At 43.1% G+C, this 26,237-nt stretch overlaps 1 protein-coding gene across 3 annotated transcripts in view; it reads right to left on the minus strand.

Moving 5' to 3' along the window:
* LOC134224884 (tensin-2) overlaps positions 1-26,237 on the minus strand; it is a 367,057-nt gene that overhangs the window by 160,401 nt on the left and 180,419 nt on the right. For all 3 annotated transcript variants that reach the window (XM_062704535.1, XM_062704526.1, XM_062704542.1), the window contains exons 4-7: positions 25,442-25,828; positions 24,277-24,404; positions 6,904-7,538; positions 6,701-6,847 (exon numbers count right to left, since the gene is read on the minus strand). In XM_062704535.1, the coding sequence (XP_062560519.1) occupies positions 6,701-6,847; positions 6,904-7,538; positions 24,277-24,404; positions 25,442-25,828 (1,297 nt within the window). The remainder of the gene's footprint in view (positions 1-6,700; positions 6,848-6,903; positions 7,539-24,276; positions 24,405-25,441; positions 25,829-26,237) is intronic.

Genomic DNA, 26,237 nt, shown 5'->3' on the forward strand with positions numbered 1-26,237 from the left:
AGTTTCTATTCATGGAATGATAATTCTTCAAGTAATAGCGCTTTTATGATTTTATGTTACAGATAAAAAATGTAAAACTATTCATAATTAATTTTCGATTATACACCAAACGATTATTATTCATAGAATCATTAAATGAATGATAAAGTGATTGTAACCTCAATGATACAGCAATTTTTTTGTTCGCAAAAAAGGTAATTTTTGAATGATAACGATACTTAACCCGTTCAGTGTATCATCCAAATTCCAAAAATTGTAGAGACTATCGTCAAAATTATTTATGGTACCATTGGTGTATAATTTAGTACGATACAATAAATAATGTAATCATAAAATTTTTAATCGAAAAACGATTAGTGGAAAAATTGATGTTTGATATTTTTCTATGCGGGAATACAACAACACTTCAAGACAAAATTTTCAAAACGACTTATCTGCTTTTGTAAACAAAGATTCAAACGACGATTTGACGAATCTGATAGCTCTCCCACGCAAACTATCACCATCAATAGGTAGATGAAGGTTTCCGCTACCTGTTGATGATGTTGGTTTGCGTGGGAGAGCTATCGGATTCGTCAAATCGTCGTTTGAATCTTTGTTTACAAAAGCAAATAAGTCGTTTTGAAAATTTTGTCTTGACTTCTTCTTCTTCTTATTGGCATTACATCCCCTCACTGGGACAGAGCCGCCTCGCAGCTTAGTGTTCATTGAGCACTTCCAAAATTATTAACTGCGAGGTTTCTAAGCCAGGTTACCATTTTTGCATTCGTATATCATGAGGCTAGCACGATGATACTTTTATGCCCAGAGAAGTCGAGACAATTTCCAATCCGAAAATTGCCTAGACCGGCACCGGGAATCGAACCCAGCCACCCTCAGCATGGTCTTGCTTTGTAGCCGTGCGTCTTACCGCACGGCTAAGGAGGGCCCTCAATGTAACACACAACAATACATGAGGTTTTTTTTCTGATGATATCGACTGTAAATATCGTAAAAAATGGCTTCGTAGAATGTTACAAATTCCTAAGCCAATCAAATAAAAGAATTCTAAAATCCAGCGAGCGTTCATTTAACAAATAGGGACACGGCAGGTATTTCCGTCCATCGTCGTAGAGGCTAAAACCAACTACAGCAACGTCCATTTGCTAGAACTCCACTATAGCCGAACGTTTCACCTGAGCATACGGTTTGATACCGATGAGTTTGGCAAAAAAGTGTCTCTTTTATTCGTTTTCGAGACTATGACGAAGAGACGAAAATGCCTGCCTTAACCCTACTTGTTACATTATTCATTCAGACATCCTGCAGACTGATTCGGCATCGACGTGGATTTCGGGCAGCCTGGACAAATATATGTCATCATGACAAAGACTGTACTGATAGCATAACATGTTAAAGCAACAAATAAATATTAACTGTAGATAATGAATTTTCTAATTAAAAGCCTGCAGGCTGCCGTGAGAGTTCGTAGACATCATGTGAAGTAGGTTCGTTTCATATGTGACGTATATCATTTTGCGTATGTCGATCGATCAGAAAATGCGCGCAGTGTTGCATACATGCAGGGGTTCGTAGCACTATCACGAACGGTAACAGCGCAAACGGTTCGCAAATACAGGGCATCTGTTCTCTAACAGTTAGAGGATATGAGACAAAAATAGGTGTGGAATTGGTACTCGTGCCAATGAGTGATTGCTTTTTTTTGCTTTTATCGTACAACAAAGTTATAGCAGAAGGCTATAATTTCACTCCAAAAGACACATTTTGATAGGAGGCTCGGAAACCCATAGTTTTATATACCAATCGACTCAGCCCGAAAAACTGAGCAAATGTCTGTCATGATCGAGAATGTCGAACCGTCCTAATGACATTTTCGGTAAAATGGCTTTTTGCCAATCGACCATTTCAGTCTTATCGGCATTGGCGTAACTACCTCCGATGCCTAGGGGGGGCTATAGCCCCTTCATATTTGTTCTCGAAATTGAGCCTCTTTTTGAAAATTCTCGAACATTTTCGTCGAAAACCCTTAAGGAATTCCAATATGATGGTTCCAGGTATTTCATGAGCAATGTTCCAGGGATGAAGACGCATATCGTCGAAGGATTCCGAAGCAATCCGTCGAAGGACTTCGAAGCAAATCGTCGAGCGACTCCGAATTAATCCTTCAGTTTTTTCGAAAAGAATTCTCCAGCGATCCCGAAGGGAATCCTCAAAGGATGCTGAAGCAAATCGTTGAGGGATTCCGATGCAAATCATCAAAGGATTTCGAAGCAAATCGTCGAATGGTTCCAAAAAAATTTCGTTAAGGGACTCTGAACAAAATCTATGAGAATTCTGATGTCGATGACCGTCGATGTATTCCGAAACGAAACGTCGAATGATTCTGAAGCAATTCTTCACGGGATTCCGAAGCTAATCGTCAGCCGGATTCCTTATCGTCTAGAGATCCCAACGCAGATCATTTGCAAAACGTCGAGAGACTCCGAATTAAATCTTCAAAGGATTACGAAGTAAATCGTAAATCGAAGTAAAAGGGGATTGCTTAACGATACTGGAAAGAATCCAGTAGGAATTCTTCTGGATTACGATTAGAATACATCGATGAATCCGAAAAAATTCTTTAGAGATTGAAGTGAGAATTCTTCTCGGATTCTGATGAGAATCCTTTTCGGATGCTGATGGGAATCTTTCTCAGAATTCAGAAACAAGCTAATTTTTCTTCCACTCATTTCATTAAGTATGATAGAGTGAATATGAGAGATAACTCTTTAGTCTTCAAACTTTTTCGGTAATTCATTATGCTATATGTTGAAAACTGATATCACTGCTAACTAACTTATCAAATCCTAGGGGGGGCTAATTTTTTTCTAGGGAGGGCTAAGCCCCCCCCTAGCTCCCTCTTATTTACGCCAATGCTTATCGGCCAGAGTATCATTTCGGTCAAATGACTTCTTTTGGCAAACGACTTTTTCGACCAAATGACATATTCGACCGTATGTTCATTTGGTCGAGGTTTAGCCAAAACGCACCAAGCGCCAATGAATAATGGCCAATTTTCTTGCAAAAATTTTCACGTAGCAGAACCAAGTGATCACAAACCGTGTCGGATATCGTTCTACTTTTTCTACTTTTAACTAAGGATATGTAGCAACACATGTACCAATGAATTGATATAAATTTATTTCCGTTTTCATTCTACGAATAAAATATTACAAGTCAGTCGAAAGGCACTTGGTGCGGTTTTGCAGAACCCAGACCATTTCGGCTAAACGACATTTCTAGTTGGGTCTAGACGGATTTCGGTCAAATGATAAATTCGGAACCCCTTTTCGTTTTGCGACCTTCAAACAAATGGCCCTTAACGTCGTTAGGCCGAAAGTCATTCGCGGGAAGTTATTTGTTCGAATGCCACTTGACCAAATAATACGTTAAGTCCAAAGTCATCTAGCCGAATTTCATTTGGCTGAATTGAACGTTTGTTCGAAACGGTTATTGTGTAGAAAATGGTTTCGCCAAAAATGTCATTTGGCCGAAAGTGGCGTACAGCTAAGAGGGACCTACGGCCAAGCAGGTAGTAGCATGGCCGAATAATTGTTTGCCCTAAAATGTTATTTGGCTGAAAATGACGTTTGGCAAAAATGGTCGTTTGACCGAAACGGTCGTTTGGGGCAAAACATACTTTTGCATATAAACGATGAAGACGGATCCATAAAAAACTGGAAAACGATCCATAAATAACATCTGAATGTTCCTTAAAATGCTACCATAAATCCATAAAATAGTTCGAGAGATTCCATAAAGAATATTTTTTCGATCCATAACTAAGCTAATGTTTTGCAATTAATTGAGACGGTGCAAAGTAAGGGCTGCCGTCGTTTGGCCGAAAATGTCGTTTAACAGAATAGATCATTTGGTTGAAAATGTTATTTGGTAGAAATGATCTCTTGGCAGGAAGAGCCATTTGGCTTGAAAATTAACATTTGGTTGAAAATTTTATTTATTAGAAATGGTCTTATGACAGGAAGAGCCATTTGGCTCGAAAATATCCTTTCTGACGAACATCCTTTCGGGCCTCCTTTCTTCGAATAAATGGCTTTCTGGTAAACGGCCCTTCTCCGTTCAACAATTTCATTTCAACCAGAATTTTTTTGGATTTCAACGGGAAATTCTTAGGAATTTTCACTGTAAGTTCGTCTCAGATTTTAAGAAGAGCTTCCGAAATTTCAACGAAAAATTGTATGGAACTTTCCAGGAAATCATTGGCATTTTTACGAAAAATTCTCTGGAGTTTCAACGTGATGTGGGATTATGAATCAGGAAATTCTTCGGAAGTTCCATTGAATCCTTGGAATGTCCACGAAAAATTCTGTAGACTTCCAAATTTAAATCGGCGTGAAAAACTGTAGATCAACCGCGTGACAAATTTTGAACGGCGGCGGCGCACACCTCTTCTGCAAAGGTGTTTGCAATGAATAAGGGGATACATTGCCTTTATTTAGGATACGCTGATTGCTGTAGCGAGAAGAAGGAATTAGTATCGATTGAATATGTCAATGAAATTGTTGCTGTCACCATCAGAACTGAAGAACTGAACTGATTTTAGAAATATAAAACAAATAGGGGAATTGTACCGGTTTTGGCCATGTTCCTAATTTGGCCAATTTTGTGAATAACTTCAAAAATGAAGCAATTCACTAGGGTTTTATTAGTTACAACAAGGGAAATATCTGTCACACTTCTTCACTGCTTTTAACTGACCAATTATTTTGGAAAAATATGTATTTTTCAGGGTTGGCCAAATTAGGCACTAAGGTGGCCAAAACCGGTGCATTTCCCCTAGTTGAAAAAATGTCACCCAAAGTAAGAAAACAAAGTATAGAGGTAAGCCAGTCTAGGTGTGCAAATCTATCAAATAAAGATATTATTATTAACAATAAGAAACAAAGCGTCAACAAACACAGGAGCGAAACCTGTAGAATATCATCATATAAGTGGATCGATGATGAAGGGAAAGCAAACAATTAATTGCTGAAGATAAAATTAGGATAGCAAATGCCATGAAAAGAAGTATAGATAATATTGAACTTTATGTTGATAGAACCTATTTTTTGTATTAATGTACATCACTGCTTAGTGGCTCCGTTAAGTGTTTATAAAAGGATTGAGCCTTACAAATAAACGAAATGGTAAAACAATAAAATTGAAAGCAGTCTACCGGAACATCCGCAGTTGCTATGAGGAAAACTTTGCAATTTGCTTAGATGAGCCATTCAGAAAATACAGTAGCTATTGTTCCCAAAACGTTTTAATACGGAACGACTAAAATATAAACTCCCTCTAAAAAATAGAAATTTTTTATAAAAAATTAGGAAATTGCCAACAAAGATATCAGAGTATGAGCAATAAATTAATATAAAATTTCCACAAATAATGCACAATTTCCACAAAACAAAACAAATAGCGCTTTTAAAAGCAAAAATTGCAATTATGAAACAAAAACTTACCATAAAGAACTCGAAATGTTCCACGGAAAAATACAAGATTTCCAAAAATAAATCAATATTACCAATAAACAATTACAAAATTTTCCACAGAATTATTTTTTTCCACAAAAAAAAAATAAAAAACTTCCACGAAAAAAATAATGAAAAGTAATAAAAACAAATGAAAATGTCCGCAAAGAAATAAAAAAAGCAATAAAACTGAGCATTTATGACCCCTTCTTTAAACGCGTTCAAAGTTTATGGAAAATTTGATTAATTGTATTGCTTCTCCAAATTGTTTTGGAAGTTTTCTTGTTTTTTTATTGCTCTATAATGATTACTAGCAAACTTCACGAACTTCGTTTTGATTAAAATTGATTTATTCTCTGATTAGCCCTCGAGTTATGCAGAAATTGTCGTTTCATTTATATGGGAGCCTTCCTTTGGGAAGGGGTTTCGAACCACCACAGAAATAAATGTGCCCTTCTAAAACATCCACGTGCTAGATTTGGTTCCATTTGTTTGATTAATTCTCGAGTTATGAAGAAATTTGTATGGGAGTCCTCCTTTCCAAAGTGGGGAGTGGTGTAGAAGCATCTTAAGAACCTTTCCTGGACCCAAACACCTCTGCATACAAATTTTCTAGCCGATCGGATCAGTAGTTCAGTAGTTCAGTTTCCGAGTCTATATGGGTCAGACAGACAGAAATTCATTTTTATGTATATAGCTTTTGCGGAAAATTTTCATTTTTTTATGGAAAAGAAATATTTATTTTGTCGAAAATTTTGTAATTGTTTATTGCTAATATTGATTTAATTATAGAAATTTTGTATTTTTTTGTGGAATATTTTGATTTCTTTATGGAAAAATCTTTTTGAATAATTTCTATTTTTGCTTCTAAAAATGCTAATTTATTTTTATTTGTGGAAATTTAATATTTATTTATTGCTCATATCCTGATTTATTTATTGACAATTTCCTATTTTTTATATGGAAAATATCTAATTCCTCATGGAAACTTTATTTTGCTGCCATACGGAACATTTTGGTAGGAAAAAATCCGCCGACACCGGAATAGTTTCAATCTATCAACGAAGTTATTTTCAGCCTCTATAAATTTACTTGGGCAGGACCGCAAATTCCGTCACCTGGCTTCATTACATCATATGTACGATTGCGATTGTGTAATAAACGTTGAGAACGAGAATAACACTCACCTTCATTGACCGTTTCCAGGTGGTCCCCACCTTCGATGATGGGTTCTATCCTCACCAGCGGATTTTGGAAGACCAATATCGCACTCCTCTCATTTGGCGTCGTATCAAAGCTAAGCGTCACTTTGTGATCGGCCGGAAACCGCTCATCTAGAAAACCAATCAATCATCACCGGGTCACAAACACGCAAGAAATTCATCCTTACCGTTGCACGCCAGATCTAGCGCGACCTTCGTGAATTGTACTTCCCTCTCGGTTATGGCACAGGTGTGGAACTGCACGCACGAGATCAGTTCCTTCTCGTCGTGCAGCTTGTTGTTATTTGGTATAATCTGGTAGCACCGTATGAGGATGTCCCCGCGCAACCGAAGCGGATGTTTGATCTCGTAGATAAACTGCCGGGTGGTGATCGGTATCACGTAGATGTCCGACGTGAACAGACACCGGACGCCCTCGTAGATCTTGATGAAACTTCGCCACTCGCTGTTCACGGTGATGGCCCGGTAGTGCAGGCACGGGGGCGACTCGACGATAATGGCCCGCAGAAACAGCGAGGCGGCGTTCATTTTGATGGTGCCGGACAGCAGCCCGGAAAAGTACTTGATGTAGCGCTTGTGCGACGGAATCCGCAGCGGCCCCGTTATGGATTCCAGGAATTTCTGCGTCGAGTAGATGTCCAGATCGAGCCAGGTGGGCGTACGGCGCCCACTGAGGTCTGAGCCGGGGCCACCGGGCGATTGAAGTGCTTTGGTACGGTTGGATTGTGGGAAGTTTGAGCCGCATATCTTCTGGTACTCCAGATAGGCGGCGATGGCAGTACCGAGACGTTGTTTGTCTTCTCTGGAAGTAGGTTAATAGACAAATTTTTGAAAAGTTACAGATTATTGAAATTGATATGAAGGCTATTAGCTTGTAAGAAGTTTTTTATTATAGCGATAATTCGTTGAATCTCAAACGAGACAAAAAAAACTGATGATTTTTTCTACTCAACAATTATTTAGAATTTGCATTCGACGCAAGTAGGAGTTTTACATGAAAAAAAAAACACCGATGAAGTTTTGGTATTATTTATTGCAGTAACCTGCAGAGCACTGCTCGACTATGCTGGCGCCCATTTTGAGCACTTTTTTCTTGTTATTCCGCAATTCAATGATAATGTTCATGATTATAGATATTAAAGTAATTATTATATTCTGATAATGGAACATCACCTATAAATTGCTACCTCCATCGTAAGTTTTGACGCTCTGTACTAGATGATTCCAAAAATGGAAAAGGTTAACCATAAGCAAATTAAAGATATCGCAAAAGCACCAAACAAAAAAAGCCCAAAGAAGGACACCATAAAATATAATTTTGTCGCTTTACAGACATAGCACACTCTCACGAGTGCGAAAGTACCCACAGCACCTCCCGGACTGGCTAAGTACTGATTTTCATAAATTATTCAAAATGAATTTTACCCATTTTTGGTACCGTCCTCCTTGGTGCTTGACCAGTCAGTACAGTACAGTACCGAGTCAAGTGTCTGTGCCGAGTGCTGCAGTATCTGACTGTAGGCTCACTTTAGGACTGCTTCGTTGCAGGCACGCCAAAAACGAAAACGACGAAGTGATCTGACTCGGGCAAACCTACAGAGCCAGGTGCCACTGAGCTATCCAACTAATTGGACAGCTATTGGCACTTCGAGGCAAGTTGCGAATTATGGCGCATATTGAGGTAACCATACTGACCAGAGTAAGCGACCAGTTAGCGTTTGCGCATGTTCGATCCACTCGATTGGGATCAACGAAGTTGAATTTGCGAGGGAGCGTTGAGGGTGTGTGTAATAGAAAAGTTCAGTTTCGATCGAATTTTGGTTTTAATGAGAGTATAGGAAGAATGAACAAAATATTTATTTCTTTATAGAAAACAAATTGTATACGCCCTTTTCTTCTATTAGGGTTTTTTGAAAGTTCTGTTCCATCTAAATGTGATTAGCTCAAATAGTGCTTTTCCACCAAGTGGCTTTGGATTGTGTCGTTTATAATTGATTGAAGCACATTGCAACCGATGAATGTTTCATGTTCTTCAAATAATATAAGCATGGTAGATATTTGTCGTTTTTGCTTTTTCTGCTTTTTTTTTAAACAATATATTCATGCTCTCATTATATCAGACGGGGCTTTCCTTCGTAACATGAAGAAATCTTGATCAGCTATTTTGCGTTAGTTGATCCATTTCTGAAATTTCGTCAAGATTTTATAAATTTATTTGTATTTTTTTAAATTCCACCAGAATACTTATGTACAAAGATTTCTTCAAAAAAATGGATTAATAGTTCTTAGATAGTTGGCCGAATAAGACATTTGGCCGAATAGGTTATTAGGCCGACCAGATCATTTGACTGAATAGGCTATTTGGCCGAATTGGTCATTGGACCGAACAGGTCATTTGGTCGAATAGTTCATTTGAAAAGTGAGAAACGATGAGTGAGAAGTGAGGCGTTTCACTTCAAACCTCTTCTTTCTCACTTCCCACTGTAAAAAGTGAGAAGCGCGAAGTGAGTAGTGAGACGTCTCACTACCCACTTCGCACCATTCACTTTTCACAGTGAGAAGTGAGAAGTGAAAAATCACTTATCACTTATTGACTGCGAGGATTCTAAGCTAATTTGCCATTTTTGCATTCGTATATCATGAAGCTAACACGGTGATACTTTTATGCCCAGGGAAGTCACAACAACTTTCAACCCGAAAATTCCCTAGATTGGACCGGGAATCGAACCCAGCCACCTTCAGCATGGTCTTGTTTTGTAGCTGCATAGAGGGCAAATCTCCAAATTCATTTCTTACTTCTTACTGTGAAAAGTGAGAAGTGAGAAGTGTGTAGTGAGACGTCCCGATGTTCAATTTCATTGGAGTTATGTTTGAGGGGCAGAAATTTGTTTTGTTTAACGGGTTGCCAGCTAATGCGATAGGAATGAAAGGATGGTGTATTCTAATTGGATGCCGAAACGAGCTTCCATTGATTTCAAACTCTGCTAGAATTGATGAAGCTGCAGGTAAAGAATTGACGATGGAAATGGTATGTAGTCCATTTCCAGTTCTAGCGATTGATTGAACATGATAAATATAGAGAAAGATTCAAAATAGAAAAATGGAACGCACCTGGAATTGAACTCATGACCTCCTGCGTATGAAGCAGAAGCGGTTGGCATATGACTACCAAGCCAGTTATCAACAGTGAACGATTTAAAAACAAGAAAGGCAAAAACGCTCGAACTATCGAATCAATATTTGAAAAAAAATGATCAGCACAATATTTTTTTCTCTTTCTGAGTTAGAATTTTAAAACGAGTGTTTCCAAGTGCCGACCAGAATTTTCAGATCCCAGTGTATGAAAGCTGTGATCGTTCGTGTACATGAACTTCCTCTATCTACACCCCATGCGGTGGCCGGTAAATTCATGAAGAAGTTCGTTGAGGTGCTTTCTATTCAAAGCGAACGGTGAAAACACTACTTGCCTGATGTTCCCAATGGAGTGCGAGTGCTGCAGATTCGATTCAAATAGTCCATATCATCATACACCACGATTGACTTTTGTCTGGTGACTTACATGAATCAGCCTAACACCTGTAGATAGTGTTCTGGTGTTGCGCATCCTTATAAAAAATGTCTGAAAAGTTCAGTGAAAACAACAGAAACAACTATTCTCAATACTCCAACGGTAGCAAAGACCACATCATTCTCGAGCGAAATCAGTTTCACCGATGCAGATTTTTCCCCGGTGGCTCCGGCGCAAAGCAAGCATACACATGCTTACGCTCTGAACGAACTAGACCACAATGACGACGATGACGACGATAATGCCGATGAACCATCCACGAGCTAAACAGCGGAATCGGACTTCAACGAGGCGACAAACAAAAGGCGCCCTTTTAAAACGGATGCCAACTGGCGGTTGAACGACACAAAATTTAAAAAAGTGATATATAAAAAGTGAGTAGTAAGACATACGAAATAAGACGTCTCACTTGTCACTCCTCACTATTCACTGTGGAAAGTGCGAAGTGAGAGTTAAGAAATGAGCCGTCTCACTTCTCATTTTTCACTTCATGCTGTGAGAATTGAAAAAAGAAATGAGAAGTGAAAAGTAACAAGTGAGAAGTAAGAAGTGATATCTGAGACACATTACTTCTCATTTTTCATTCCTCGCAGTAAGAAGTGAGGAGTGAGAAGTAACAAGTAAGAAGTAGAAAATGGGGAATCTCTCACATGTCACATCTTCAAACTTCAATTCGGTTTCTGCTCCTTATAAGAAGTGAGAAATGAGAAGTGTGGTGAAACATCTCACTTCTTATTTCTCGTTTCTTACTTTCTGTTTCTCACTTCTCAAATTCCGCAGGAGTGAAAAGTAATACGTCTCACTCATCATTTCTCACTCCTTACTTTGAACAATGTAAAATGAGGAGTGGGGAGTGAGAAGTCTCATTACTCCCTTCTCTATTCTCACCTATTGCTCTTCTTCTCTTCTCTTGCCCTCTTATTTTTGAGAACAAACGTAACAAGAAGCGGGACTTAGTTAACTACTTGATGTAGGTTTAATATATGTAACCGAAACGTCGGATAAAAACGTTAAATCCGTGTTTGAACATAAGAGAACATAAGAGGCTCCTTGAAAACAGGCTTCTGAGCCTTCCTAGCCTCTTGAAAGGAGGCTTCCGAGCCTTTTTAAAGGAGGCTTCCGAGCTTCTTCAAAGGAGGCGTCAGAGCATTTTAAAAGAAGGCTTCCGAGCCGCTTAAAAGAAGGCTTCCGATCTCTTTAAATATGGCTTCCAAGCCTCTTGAAACGAGGATTCCGATTCCGAGCCTCTAGAAACGAGGTTTCCAAACCTTTTGAAACGAGGCTTCCAAGCCGGGCCATTTGAAACAAGCCTTCTTGACATTTTGAAACGAGGCTTCCCGTCTTTTTGAAACGAGGCTTTCGAGCCTTTTGAAACGAGGCTTCCGAGCCTCTTGATACGAGGCTTTCAAGCCTCTTGAAAGGAGGCTTTCAAGCCTTTTGAAAGGAGGCTTCCGAACCTCTTGTAAGAAGGCTTCCAAGCCTCTTCAAACGAGACTTCCTGGCCTCTTGAAACGAGGCTTTCGGGCCTTGTGAAACGAGGCTTCCGAGCCTCTTGAAAGGAGGCTTCCGAGCTTCTTGAAAGGAGGCTTCTGAGCATCTTGAAAGGAGTCTTCCGAGCCGCATGAAAGGAGGCTTCCGAGCCTCTTGGAAGATGGCTCCCGAACCTCTTGAAAGGAGGCTTCCGAGCCTCTTGAAAGGAGGCTTCCGAGCCTCTTGAAAGGAGGCTTCCGAGCCTCTTGAAAGGAGGCTTCCGAGCCTCTTGAAAGGAGGCTTCCGAGCCTCTTGAAAGAAGGCTCCGAGCCTCTTGAAAGGAGGCTTCCGAGCCTCTTGAAAGGAGGCTTCTGAGCCTCTTGAAAGAAGGCTTCCTGAGCCTCTTGAAAGGAGGCTTCCTGAACCTCTTGAAAGGAGCCTGAGCCTCTTGAAAGGAGGCTTCCTGAGCCTCTTGAAAGGAGGCTGAGCCTCTTGAAAGGAGCCTGGAGCCTCTTGAAAGGAGGCCTGAGCCTCTTGAAAGGAGGCCCGAGCCTCTTGAAAGAAGGCTTCCGAGCCTCTTGAAAGGAGGCTTACGAACCTCTTGAAAGGAGGCTTCCGAGCCTCTTGAAAGAAGGCTTCCGAGCCTCTTGAAAGGAGGCTTCCGAACCTCTTGAAAGGAGGCTTCCGAGCTTCTTGAAAAGAGGCTTCCGAGCCTCTTGAAAGGAGGCTTCCGAGCCTCTTGAAAGGAGGCCTCCGAGCCTCTTGAAAGGAGGCTTACGAACCTCTGGTAAGAAGGCTTCCGAGCCTCTTGAAAGGAGGCTTTCGAGCCTCTTGAAACGAGACTTCCTGGCCTCTTGAAATGAGGCTTCCGAGCCTTGTGAAACGAGGCTTCCGAGCCTCTTGAAAGGAGGCTTCCGAGCCTCTTGAAAGGAGGCTTCCGAACCTCTTGAAAGGAGGCTTCCGAGCCTTGTGAAACGAGGCTTCCGAGCCTCTTGAAAGGAGGCTTCCGAGCCTCTTGAAAGGAGGCTTCCGAACCTCTTGAAAGGAGGCTTCCGAGCCTCTTGAAAGGAGGCTTCCGAGCCTCTTGAAAGGAGGCTTCCAAGCCTCTTGAAAGGAGGCTTCCGAGCATTTTGAAAGGAGGCTTCCGAGCCTCTTGAAAGGAAGCTTCCGAGCCTCTTGGTTGGAGGCTGACGAGCCTCTTGGTTGGAGGCTTACGAATATCTTGAAAAGTGGCTTACGAGCCTCTTGAAAGGAGGCTTCCGAGGCTCTTGAAAGGAGGCTTCCGAGCCTCTTGAAAAAAGGCTTCCGAGCCTCTTGAAAGGAGGCTTCCGAGCCTCTTGAAAGGAGGCTTCCGAGCCTCTTGAAAGGAGGCTTCCGAACATCTGGTAAGAAGGCTTCCGAGCCTCTTGAAAGGAGGCTTTCAAGCCTCTTGAAACGAGACTTCCTGACCTCTTGAAACGAGGCTTCCGAGCCTCTTGAAAGGAGCCTTTCGAGCCTCTTGAAAGGAGCCTTCCGAGCCTCTTGAAAGGAGCCTTCCGAGCCTCTTAAAAGGAGGCTTCCGAGCCTCTTGAAAGGAGGCTTCCGAGCCTCTTGAAAGGAGGCTTCCGAGCCTCTTGAAAGGAGGCTTCCGAGCCTCTTGAAAGGAGGCTTCCGAGCCTCTTGAAAGGAGGCCTGAGCCTCTTGAAGGAGGCTTCGAGGCCTCTTGAAAGGAGGCCTGAGCCTCTTGAAAGGAGGCCTGGAGCCTCTTGAAAGGAGGCCTGAGCCTCTTGAAAGGGAGGCTTCCTGAGCCTCTTGAAAGGAGGCTTCTGAGCCTCTTGAAAGGAGGCTTCTGAGCTTCTTGAAAGGAGGCTTCCAGACCTCTTGAAAGGAGGCCTGAACCTCTTGAAAGGAGGCCTGAACCTCTTGAAAGGAGGCTCTGAGCCTCTTGAAAGGAGGCTTCTGAGCTTTGAAAGGAGGCTTCTGGAGCTTTTGAAAGGAGGCCTGAGCCTCTTGAAGGAGGCTGAGCCTCTTGAACGGAGGTTTGAGCCTCTTGAAAGGAGGCATCTGAGCCTCTTGAAAGGAGGCTTGAGCCTCTTGAAAGGAGGCTCTGAGCCTCTTGAAGGGAGGCTTCTGAGCCTCTTGAAAGGAGGCTTCCTGAGCCTCTTGAAAGGAGGCTTCCTGAGCCTCTTGAAAGGAGGCCTGAGCCTCTTGAAAGGAGGCTGGAGTCTCTTGGAAAGGAGGCTTCTGAGCCTCTTGAAAGGAGGCTCTGAGCCTCTTGAAAGGAGGCTTCTGAGCCTCTTGAAAGGAGGCTTGAGGCCTCTTGAAAGGAGGCTCTGAGCCTCTTGAAAGAAGGCTTTGAGCCTTTGAAAGGAGGCCTGAGGCCTCTTGAAAGGAGGCTTCAGGCCTCTTGAAAGGAGGCTTCAGGCCTCTTGAAAGGAGGCTTTTGAGCCTCTTGAAAGGAGGCTTCTGAGTCTCTTGGTTGGAGGCTTCTGAGCCTCTTGAAAGGAAGCTTCCGAGCCTCTTGAAAGGAGGCTTCCGAGCATCTTGAAAGGAGGCTTCCGAGCCTATTGAAAGGAGGCTTCCGAGCCTCTTGGTTGGAGGCTTACGAACATCTTGAAAAGTGGCTTACGAGCCTCTTGAAAGGAGGCTTCCGAGGCTCTTGAAAGGAGGCTTCCGAGCCTCTTGAAAGGTGGCTTCCGAGCCTCTTGAAAGGAGGCTTCCGAGCCTCTTGAAAGGAGGCTTCCAAGCCTCTTGAAATGAGGCTTCCGAGTCTCTTGAAAGGAGGCTTCCGAGACTCTTGAAAGGAGGCTTCCGAGCATCTTGAAAAAAGTCTTCCGAGCATCTTGAAAGGAGGCTTTCGAGCCTCTTGAAAGGAGGCTGCCGAGCCTCTTGAAAGGAGGCTTCCGAGACTCTTGAAAGGAGGCCTCTTGAAAGGAGGCTTCCGAGCCTCTTGAACGGAGGCTGCCGAGCCTCTTGAAAGGAGGGTTCGGAGCATCTTGAAAGGAGGCTTCCGAGCCTCTTGAAAAGAGGCTTCCGAGCCGCTTGAAAGGAGGCTTCCGAGCCGCTTGAAAGGAGGCTTCCGAGCCTCTTGAAAGGAGGCTTCCGAGCCTCTTGAAAGGAGGCTTCCGAGCCTCTTGAAAGGAGGCTTCCGAGCCTCTTGAAAGGAGGCTTCCGAGCTTCTTGAAAGGAGGCTTCCGAGCATCTTGAAAGGAGGCTTCCGAGCCTCTTGAAAGGAGGCTTCCGAGCCTCTTGAAAGGAGGCTTCCAAGCCTCTTGGTTGGAGGCTGACGAGTCTCTTGGTTGGAGGCTTACGAACATCTTGAAAAGTGGCTTACGAGCCTCTTCAAAGGAGGCTTCCGAGGCTCTTGAAAGGAGGCTTCCGAGCCTCTTGAAAAGAGGCTTTCGAGCCTCTCGAAAGGAGGCTTTCGAGCCTCTCGAAAGGAGGCTTCCGAGCCACTTGAAAGGAGGTCCCGAGCCTCTTGAAAGGAGGCTTCCGATCCTCTTGAAAGGAGGCTTCCGAGCCTCTTGAAAGGAGGCTTCCGAGCCTCTTGAAAGAAGGCTTTCGAGCCTTTTGTCTAAAATTAAGTCTAAAATCCAAAATTTACATTCAAGTATTTACGAAACGGTTTTAATAAATTTCTCTAGATTCGAAATTTGTTTTTGTGGTAAGAAATAAATAGTCGACCCGCGTGGAACAGAGTTCCTAAGTTTTTTCTAACAAAAATAGGAGGGAATTCGTGAAGAAGTTCCAAAGGGTATCCTGAAAAGAGCTCAGAAGAAATTTCTAACGGAATTCCTAAGTTCATTCGCAGAGCATTTTTGTAAAGAAATGCCTGGAGAAATGATCAAAGGATTTTTTAAGAAATTTGAGAAAGAGTTACAGGAGGAAATTGCAAAAGAATGTTTGAAGGAGTTTCTAGATGACTCTTAGGAAATCTTCAATGTATTTACTTAAGAATTGTTTAAGGTATTTACATGTTAAAAATGTCTGGAGGATTCTCCGAAAGAGTTTCTGGATATATTCCTGTCGTTCACAAGAGTGAGTTCCAAGTATGTCATGATCAAAAGAAGACGCGAAAAAATCGTTGCATCTTGCTTTGTCAAAATTTATTATAGAATAATTGAAAAATTTCTACAACATTTCAAACTACATCATCTCCAAGATTGAGGATTTGGTAGAATAACCGAGACACATCTACAAACTGAAAACAAATTCGACCAAGTGAGAAACGATTCTGTCCCCAATGAAACCGGAAAGTGTATGGCCATAGTGACGATGGATGAATGGATTCTGGATTGCGATACAAAAGCGTTAGGGATGAGTTTCTGAAGGTAATTCCAAACCAGCATTTTCGAGGACTACTGAATGCCAGTGGATGTTAAAGGTAATCATTCGGAGGAAAAATTGCAGAAATCCAGGTTAGTATGAACATTGTACAACCTTTTATTTTTATTATCACATTATTTTACTTGATAAACGTACTTTTAATTTTTTAATATTCCGTGAACTTATGATATTAAAAGAGTGAAATAATGGAGAAACTTTATTATTATTATTTATTTTTTCCATAAAAAATACTTAAAATTTTGACAGGTATGTTATTTTTTCATTTGTTTTTTTTTGCAATTCATCAAATTTTACGAACCCCAAAAGAACAAATACAGGAAACAATCGGACCAACTGCGGTTCAAACAGCACTGGGAGCGAGTATTGATTGGTCAGAGAAAAATCTGATAAATAATATGATTGAAATTAACAGTTTATTCAGGATAATTTGCTCATTTTCATTAAGTTGAGCGTTCAGAATAATTTTGCAATCTACATTATATCTGCTTATCAGAGCAATGGTCCAACTTTATAGCACTGTCTGTACTTCAAGTTTAATACTTCCTGGTATTATATTATAAATAGAGTAATAGATAATAGAATTGTTTTACCTTATTATTATTTATTCAGACTAAGGCCGAAGTGGCATACTATTACTAAACAACCAATCAATATTGTTATTTTGGACCCATGCCACAGTGGATTCTCCAGCTCTTGGCATTTTTTTTCCTTTTTCAATTTCACTTTTATGACTTGCTACTCGATGTAGCTTTTTAAAATTGAATAAGCATTTACAATAATCGAATGAAAACTAATCCCAAAGCGATAATTATTAGTCAAATGAAGGAATTTCAATGTTCCGTATGACAAATTGCAAATCGTTAAACCGATAGAATACTTTTGAATATACTTTCAGTTACATGTTTCATTTTTTCCGGAACAGGGAATGATTTACTTAGTTGTTTGTATACATAATAAAATTTCAATCAAATTCTGGGTTGAACAATATATATATATATATATATTTTTTTTTTGTTTTTTAATTATTCTCTCCTGCTAATTGTTTTTAAGGCAAATAATTGTATATTTTGTTCATTGAGGCAGAGACAAACAATTGAGAACTTCAAACCAATGTTTTAAAAGTACCCCTTGAACTTGCGATAATTTATCCTATCAATACCATATGTTTCCTTGGATATATTTAAACGGCAGATTTCGTTTTTTTGCGCCATCAAATTTTACCCTAGATTATCATCAACAAAAAAGTGAAATTTTGGAGTTGTTTTGTTTTTTTATTGTTAATCTCTGTTTAAGTGATTTTTATATGATATAAGTTCACCCTGAGGTGGTGTTGAAGTAGGCCGTACGAAGATGGAAATTCTAATGGGCCAAGCAAGTTTCTGATTATACATATGGTCGTTTCAATCAGTTTAGTGATTCATAATTACGACTTCAATTCCAATAATATATACGTAATGGATGATTTACCATTTTAACATGTGCTTCAGCCTGTCGTATTGAGGCGGGTTTGCTTCTGCTACGACAATAGAGGCTTGTTTGCAGCCGTTTGATCATTTATTCGTCCACTTAGAATTCATTTGTTGATCAAAATCATTATCAAATCAGGGGGGAAGGGGAATTTAATTTCTTTTTGATCTTTTTTCGTTTCAGAGAGCGAGCAAAGGCGCTTAAACCTAGGCTATTAGCCAGGGCAAGGCTAATACCTTCGCCCCATCCGAGGAAAATCATCGGCAAGGATAATGGAGTGACATAAATTTCTTAGCAAAGTAACTCCCAACATATTTCCACAAATTTTCTATCATTTGCTTATAATGATACTCCTAAACCACATACCCTACCCACCATCCAATTCCTTGACATCTATGAGGGCGTCGGTGAGTCGCTGGCCTCTCGTTAAGTAGATGTCATATCATCATTTCCTTCCCTTTCCTAGTAACGGAGAAGATGGGCGTGGCCGGCAATGATAGCTTTCATGTTTTATCATTTTGGACCCCCAATTGGATTTCCATTGAATCCCAAATGGAAATCCATAAGCAATTGGGGTAAGAAAGGTAAAGAATATACATGACAACTATCAGTATGCAATCTACGAAATACTCCGTTACAACGCAACGCAACGCATATTCCTGTCGTTCACAAGAGTGACGGGTCGCAGTGAGTGATCCATGCGGGTCCCGGAAGTTTAACAGCGTTTAACTTCCGATTTTTTCAGGAAAAATTTCCGGCCCGGTCGGAAGCCTCCTTACAAGATGCTCCTTTCAAGAGGATCGGAAGCCTCCTTTCCGGTTTTTTCAGGAAAAACTTCCGGCCCGGTCGAAAGCCTCCTTACAAGATGCTCATTTCAAGAGGCTCGGAAGCCTCCTTTCAAGAAGCTCAGAAGCCTCCTTTCAAGTGTCTCGGTAGCCTCCTTTCAAGAGGCTCGGAAGCCTCCTTTCAAGAGGCTCAGAAGCCTCCTTTCAAGAGGCTTGAAAGCCTCCTTTCAAGAGTCTCGGAAGCCTCCTTTCAAGAGGCTCGGAAGCCTCCTTTCAAGAGCCTCGAAAGCCTCCTTTCAGGAGGCTCGGAAGCCTCCTTTCAGGAGGCTCGGAAGCCTCCTTTCAAGAGGCTCGGAAGCCTCCTTTCAAGAGGCTCGGAAGCCTCCTTCCAAGAGGCTCGGAAGCCTCCTTTCAAGAGGCTCGGAGGCCTCCTTTCAAGAGGCTCGGAAGCCTCCTTTCAAGAGGCTCGGAAGCCTCCTTTCAAGAGGATCGGAAGCCTCCTTTCAAGAGGATCGGAAGCCTACTTTCAAGTGGCTCGGAAGCCTCCTTTCGAGAGGCTCGGAAGCCTCCTTTCGAGAGGCTCGGAAGCCTCCTTTCAAGAGGCTCGAAAGCCTCCTTTCAAGAGCCTCGGAAGCCTCCTTTCAAGAGGCTCGTAAGCCACTTTTCAAGATGTTCGTAAGCCCCCAACCAAGAGGCTCGGAAGCCTCCTTTCAAGAGGCTCGGAAGCCTCCTTTCAAGAGGATCGGAAGCCTCCTTTCAAGAGGCTCGGGACCTCCTTTCAAGTGGCTCGGAAGCCTCCTTTCGAGAGGCTCGAAAGCCTCCTTTCGAGAGGCACGAAAGCCTCTTTTCAAGAGGCTCGGAAGCCTCCTTTCAAGATGCTCGGAAGCCTCCTTTCAAGAAGCTCGGAAGCCTCCTTTCAAGAGGCTCGGAAGCCTCCTTTCAAGAGGCTCGGAAGCCTCATTTCAAGAGGCTCGGAAGCCTTCTTTCAAAAGGCTCGAAAGCCTTCTTTCAAGAGGCTCGGAAGCCTGCTTTCAAGAGGCTCGGAAGCCTCCTTTCAAGAGGCTCGGAAGCCTCCTTTCAAGAGGCCTGGAAGCCTCCTTCAAGAGGCTCAGAGCCTCCTTCAAGAGGCCTGGAAGCCTCCTTTCAAGAGGCTCCAGCCTCCTTTCAAGAGGCTCAGGCCTCCTTTCAAGAGGCCCGGAAGCCTCCTTTCAAGAGGCTCAGGCCTCCTTCAAGAGGCTCAGGCCTCCTTTCAAGAGGCTCAGGAAGCCTCCTTTCAAGAGGCCCGGAAGCCTCCTTCAAGAGGCCTGGAAGCCTCCTTTCAAGAGGCCCAGCCTCCTTTCAAGAGGCTCAGAGCCTCCCTTCAAGAGGCCCGGAAGCCTCCTTTCAAGAGGCCTGGAAGCCTCCTTCAAGAGGCTCAGAAGCCTCCTTTCAAGAGGCTCGGAAGCCTCCTTTCAAGAGGCTCAGAAGCCTCCTTTCAAGAGGCCTCAAGCCTCCTTTCAAGAGGCTCAAGCCTCCCTTTCAAGAGGCTCAAGCCTCCTTCAAGAGGCCTGGAAGCCTCCTTTCAAGAGGCTCAAGCCTCCTTTCAAGAGGCCTGGAAGCCTCCTTCAAGAGGCTCGGAAGCCTCCTTTCAAGAGGCTCAAGCCTCCTTTCAAGAGGCTGGAAGCCTCCTTTCAAGAGCTCCAGGAAGCCTCCTTCAAGAGGCTCAGAAGCCTCCTTTCAAGAGGCCTGAAGCCTCCTTCAAGAGGCTCGGAAGCCTCCTTCAAGAGGCCTCGGAAGCCTCCTTTCAAGAGGCTCGGAAGCCTCCTTTCAAGAGGCTCGGAGGCCTCCTTTCAAGAGGCTCGGAAGCCTCCTTTCAAGAGGATCGGAAGCCTCCTTTCAAGAGGATCGGAAGCCTACTTTCAAGTGGCTCGGAAGCCTCCTTTCGAGAGGCTCGGAAGCCTCCTTTCGAGAGGCCTGAAGCCTCCTTTCAAGAGGCTCGAAGCCCTTCAAGAGCCTCGTAAGCCTCCTTTCAAGAGGCCTGTAAGCCACTTTCAAGATGTCTGAAGCCTCAACCAAGAGGCCTGTCAAGCCTCCTCAAGAGGCTCAGCCTCCTTCAAGAGGAAGCCTCCTTTCAGGCTCCTTGAAGCCTCTTTCAAGAGGCCTGGAAGCTCCTTCACTGGCCTCAAGCCTCCTTCGAGGCCTGCAGCTCACTTTCAAGATGTCAGCCTCAACCAAGAGGACTGTCAGCCTCCAACCAAGAGACTCAGCTCCTGGAAGCCTCCTTTCAAGGCTCAGCCTCCTCGTGCTCGAAGCTTTTTCAAGATGTCTGCTCCTCAAGCCTCCAACCAGCCCTTCAAGATGCCTTCAAGCCTTCCTTCAAGAGCTCCTCAAGCTCGAAAGCCCCCTTTCGAGCCTCTCGAAAGGGGGCTTGGAGCCTCTCGAAAGGAGGCCTGAGCCACTTGAAAGGAGGTCCTGAGCCTCTTGAAAGGAGGCTCTGATCCTCTTGAAAGGAGGCCTGAGCCTCTTGAAAGGAGGCCTGAGCCTCTTGAAAGAAGGCTTGAGCCTCTTGAAAGAAGGCTTCCGAGCCTCTTGAAAGGAGGCTTCCGAGCCTCTTGAAAGGAGGCTTCCGAGCCTCTTGAAAGGAGGCTTCCGAGCCTCTTGAAAGGAGGCTTCCGAGCTTCTTGAAAGGAGGCTTCCGAGCATCTTGAAAGGAGGCTTCCAAGCCTCTTGGTTGGAGGCTGACGAGTCTCTTGGTTGGAGGCTTACGAACATCTTGAAAAGTGGCTTACGAGCCTCTTCAAAGGAGGCTTCCGAGGCTCTTGAAAGGAGGCTTCCGATCCTCTTGAAAGGAGGCTTCCGATCCTCTTGAAAGGAGGCTTCCGAGCCTCTTGAAAGGAGGCTTCCGAGCCTCTTGGTTGGGGGCTTACGAACATCTTGAAAAGTGGCTTACGAGCCTCTTGAAAGGAGGCTTCCGAGGCTCTTGAAAGGAGGCTTTCGAGCCTCTTGAAAGGAGGCTTCCGAGCCTCTCGAAAGGAGGCTTCCGAACCTCTCGAAAGGAGGCTTCCGAGCCACTTGAAAGTAGGCTTCCGATCCTCTTGCAAGGAGGCCTGATCCTCTTGAAAGGAGGCTTCCTGAGCCTCTTGAAAGGAGGCCTGAGCCTCTTGAAAGGAGGCTTCCTGAGCCTCTTGAAAGGAGGCCTGAGTCTCTTGAAAGGAGGCTCTGAGCTCTTGAAAGGAGGCTCTGAGCCTCTTGAAAGGAGGCTCTGAGCCTCTTGAAAGGAGGCTCTGAGCCTCTTGAAAGGAGGCTCTGAGCCTCTTGAAAGGAGGCCTGAGCTCTTGAAAGGAGGCTCTGAGCCTCTTGAAAGGAGGCTTCCTAGCTCTTGAAAGGAGGCTTCTGAGCCTCTTGAAAGGAGGCTTCCTGAGCCTCTTGAAAGGAGGCTTCCTGAGCCTCTTGAAAGGAGGCTTCCGAGCCTCTTGAAAGGAGGCTTCCGAGCCTCTTGAAAGGAGGCTTCCGAGCCTCCTGAAAGGAGGCTTCCGAGGCTCTTGAAAGGAGGCTTCCGAGCCTCTTGAAAGGAGGCTTCCGAGCCTCTTGAAAGGAGGCTTCCGAGACTCTTGAAAGGAGGCTTTCAAGCCTCTTGAAAGGAGGCTTCTGAGCCTCTTGAAAGGAGGCTTCCGAGCCTCTTGAAAGGAGGCTACCGAGACACTTGAAAGGAGGCTTCTGAGCTTCTTGAAAGGAGGCTTCCGAGCCTCTTGAAATGAGCATCTTGTAAGGAGGCTTTCGACCGGGCCGGAAGTTTTTCCTGAAAAAACCGGAAAGGAGGCTTCCGATCCTCTTGAAAGGAGCATCTTGTAAGGAGGCTTCCGACCGGGCCGGAAGTTTTTCCTGAAAAAATCGGAAGTTAAACGCTGTTAAACTTCCGGGACCCGCATGGATCACTCACGGAGACCCGTCACTCTTGTGAACGACAGGAATATATCCAGAAATTATTTCGGAGAATCCTCCAGACATTTTTACGTAAATACCTTAAACAATTCTTAAGTAAATACATTGAAGATTTCCTAAGAGTCATCTAGAAACTCCTTCAAACATTCTTTTGGAATTTCCTCCTGTAACTCTTTCTAAAATTTCTTTAAAAAAATCCTTTGATCATTTGTCCAGGAATTTCCTTACAAAAATGCTCTGCGAATGAATTTAGGAACTCCGTTAGAAATTTCTTCTGAGCTCTTTTGAGGATACCCTTTGGAACTTCTTCACGAATTCCTTCCTATTTTTTTTTTATAAAAAACTTAGGAATTTCTGTTCCACGCGGGTCGACTATTTATTTCTTACCACAAAAACAAATTTCCAATCTAGAGAAGTTTATTAAAACCGATTCGTAAATACTTGAATGCAAATTTTGGATTTTAGACTATTGAAAATATTTTTTATTAATTTGAAATTAGTCGTCGGCGTGATGAAATTATGATTAGCGGCGGCGGCGCACAGCACTATAGTCATCTTTGTTGATAGCTAAGGCTACTTCTCATAAAGAACACGATTTGATTTCACAACGAGCCTTTACTATGTCTTGTAGTTAGCCTGTTGCCCATGTTGAGCTAATGAGACACGGAATCCTCCACTTTGGTTGACCTTTCGAATCCGTCGCCAATTGTTTCAGAATGCTCCAAAGGACATCTGATCCACCTAACGCGACACTACCCTCCCTCGAACCCGATCGCATGTCCACGTCAGTCCGGTTACGTTATTCACGACCGCGGCGTCTCAAATTTATTTTTATGGCACTGCGCGGTGTGACCGGACGGACACAACAGGCGTATAATTCTTCCTGTTACGAGGCCTCGTATGTTTTGGCGTTTATTTATTTAACTTCGATGTTTGGTGTTTTGCCGCCGCCAGCAGCGACCAGCGCTATCATCATGCAAGGAAAATGGCCTACAGACAGTGCCCCTTCGCCGCCGTCGTCCTCCGCCGGTGTATTAATTTACATACCAACGACACGGGTGAGCCCAAAGTGCATTATTTTTCGTTAGTGTTTCGGCTTGAGTCGTAGTTGTTGTCGTTGCCTTCGACGTTGCTTGTACTGATCGTAATCGATGAAAGGCGTGTTCCAATATTGCCGAAAATAAGTTCATCGAAAGTATCAATTATGGAACCAATTCTTTCATAAATAATTCATGGCTGACCGCGCGCGAATCTGGTTATAAGATATTGCACTACCAGCTACGGAAAACTTTGATTAAATTCCAATTTTCGAAATTAATGTTTGCGTTCTCCAAGGTGGCAGTTAACATATTTGCATTTAGATGAACAGACAACGATCGGTTGGCTCTATGCTGCAGGGTGTTCAACCGACGAACCTGCCAGTTTGCAATTTTTCACAGCTGACACTTGACTTTGGCTGAACGTCGAAAGTTTATCTTCATCGTAGATTAGCATCTGCAATGCAGAGTGGATGGAGATACTAACCCTAACACGATTCGAATGAAAGACAACCATAAATTAGTTGGGATGCTACTTAAATTAAATTATCACGTTGTTGCGGTTGTACCTGACTTGGATAGTTGCCATCGACGTGTGCTGATGCACCGCTAGACCCCAACAGAACAGATAACTGATTGATTTTCAAATGTTAACCATGCCAATCATCAACGTCTAGGAAAATGTAATTTAAAACCTAACGGACGAGACATACTGATTCTAACCTTAAGGCGCAAGACATACACACGGCAATCGTCCCAGCACAGTAGTGAACCACGGAATGATGAACGATTATCATCTTCACCCGTATGTAGACAACTGAACCGAGACGAACCACCCAGCAAGAGAAAGAGATTAACCCAAAGGTGAACGGGGTTGTTGGTGGTTCATGATGCAAATGCATTCTATAACAAGTAGGTAGTACCAAGTACAGGCAACACATCCATGGTATACGATCGTCAACTCACCTGTCCTGCAGTACGACGATCTTCTCCTTGCCGCTGCCGAGCCACGAATCGATGTGCTTGCACAGTTCACACAGTTTCTCCAGGCTGATGCTGGCGATGCACGACTCCAGGTCGAATATCCGGTAGTTCTGCACCGTGGATAGGAAAATAGAAAGAAAGATCGAAATGGGTTAGAAGTGGTGGTGGCCGTCCGTTTGTTGGTGTTCGCTGGCAGTTGATTTTATTGTTGGACCTATGATTACTGAACCGGGTGTCGGAGATTGGCTCGGATTGATTGAGTGATTGAATAATGGTTAAAGGCGGTGTAATTAATTTTTATGCCGTTTCTGGTCGGTTGCCTCGCGGTCTTCAGTTTGATTGCAAGTCAAGTGTGAGAAATTGAGCGAAGAATATGAAAAGAAAAGAAGCAGGAATGCGGGCTAGAAGTAAATTAAAATAGTTGAATGATGATTCTAGGGTTATCTTGCAGGTTATAAATCAAGGAATGCTGTTGCAGTACGCAGCAAAAAGTCATTTATTTAAGCAAGTTTTTTTTCCTAATGTTAAAAATATTTTCGACAATATTCGTAAAAGCGTAAATCAGAAAGAAGATAAAGTTAGACGACAGATCAAGTAGTGAAATGAACTAGTTCGCAAATTCTAAAACTATTTATTTATTTATTTATCATCAGACTAAGGCCGGAGTGGCCTGTGCTGCACATAAAAGACTTCTCCATTCAGCTCGGCTCATGGCTGCACTTCGCCAACCACGCAGTCTGCGGAGGGTCCGCAAGTCGTCCTCCACCTGATCAATCCACCTTGCCCGCTGTGCACCTCGCCTTCTTGTTCCCGTCGGATCGTTGTCGAGAACCATTTTCACCGGATTACTGTCCGACATTCTGGCAAAAAATATTCTAAAACTATATGTGCATTCAATTTCCCTAGTTGACTCGAGTCAAGTACGATACACTAAAGGCGACCTTACCGTTGAGGGTGAAATATGAATCAGTAAAATTATTAACAAGTGGTGGAATTGAAAGGATAGTATTAACTTGTCTTATGCCATCTCATTGTATGTTTTTCAACTAAAAGCTCTGAATATTTTTATATTCAAGATCCGATTGTACGGATATGAAAATCAACCCCCGATAAACCAAACCATTGTAAAACTTATCTACGATCATACCTTTTCGTGCTTCTGCTCTAGCATCTCGATCAGCTCCCGTTCGTGCTCGTCGGCGCAACCCGGCACCGGCGTGGTAGTGCCATTCCGGATCGCTCGCCTCGCGGGCAGTATCGACGCCAGTATCCTCTCGGTGACATAACTTAACCGCAGGCTGGTGGCTGCCGTCGATTCCCGATCCTGATTGTTGTTGGATCCGGTACTGTGGTACTGCCGTTGAGATGGTGACTGCTGTTGTTGTTGTTGCTGCTGCTGCTGCTGATGCTGGTACTGATGGACTTGTGACGAGTAATTATGCTGCTGATAATGGGTGCCACCGTTGGGGATACTGTTGTTATTAACATGGTTCAGGTTGGTGGTCTGCCGTGTCTGCTGATGCTGGATCGGTAGCTGGAAAAAAAAAATAAAGGAAGAAAGATATCTCATTAAGATGTGAAGTGCCAGATAGTGCGGAGCGACTTGAAAAGTAAACACTCGAAACAGGTCGATCAATAAACTTCACGTCTCCATCTGCGAAACGGTGAGGTTCAGTAAACCGAAGGAAAAATATAAACTCAAAAGAAACCGTGCAAAACAAAACAAAATTGAGGCGAATTTATTTGATCAACTGAAATTGCTTACATCCCCCGGATAATTTTGCCATCGCGCGGTTGTGTTTCGGCTCACATGGCTCGGTTTTTGTTAACCCTTCCGGAATGAATTTTCTTTTGATTCGAACGAAAAAAAAAATCAAATATTCAAAGGTTTATACTGTAATGAAGATAACCTTTTTGGGTTATTGACTGCAATTTTTAAAAGT

This window comes from Armigeres subalbatus, chromosome 1, assembly GCF_024139115.2.
Source record: "Armigeres subalbatus isolate Guangzhou_Male chromosome 1, GZ_Asu_2, whole genome shotgun sequence".
Lineage (NCBI taxonomy): Eukaryota > Metazoa > Arthropoda > Insecta > Diptera > Culicidae > Armigeres > Armigeres subalbatus.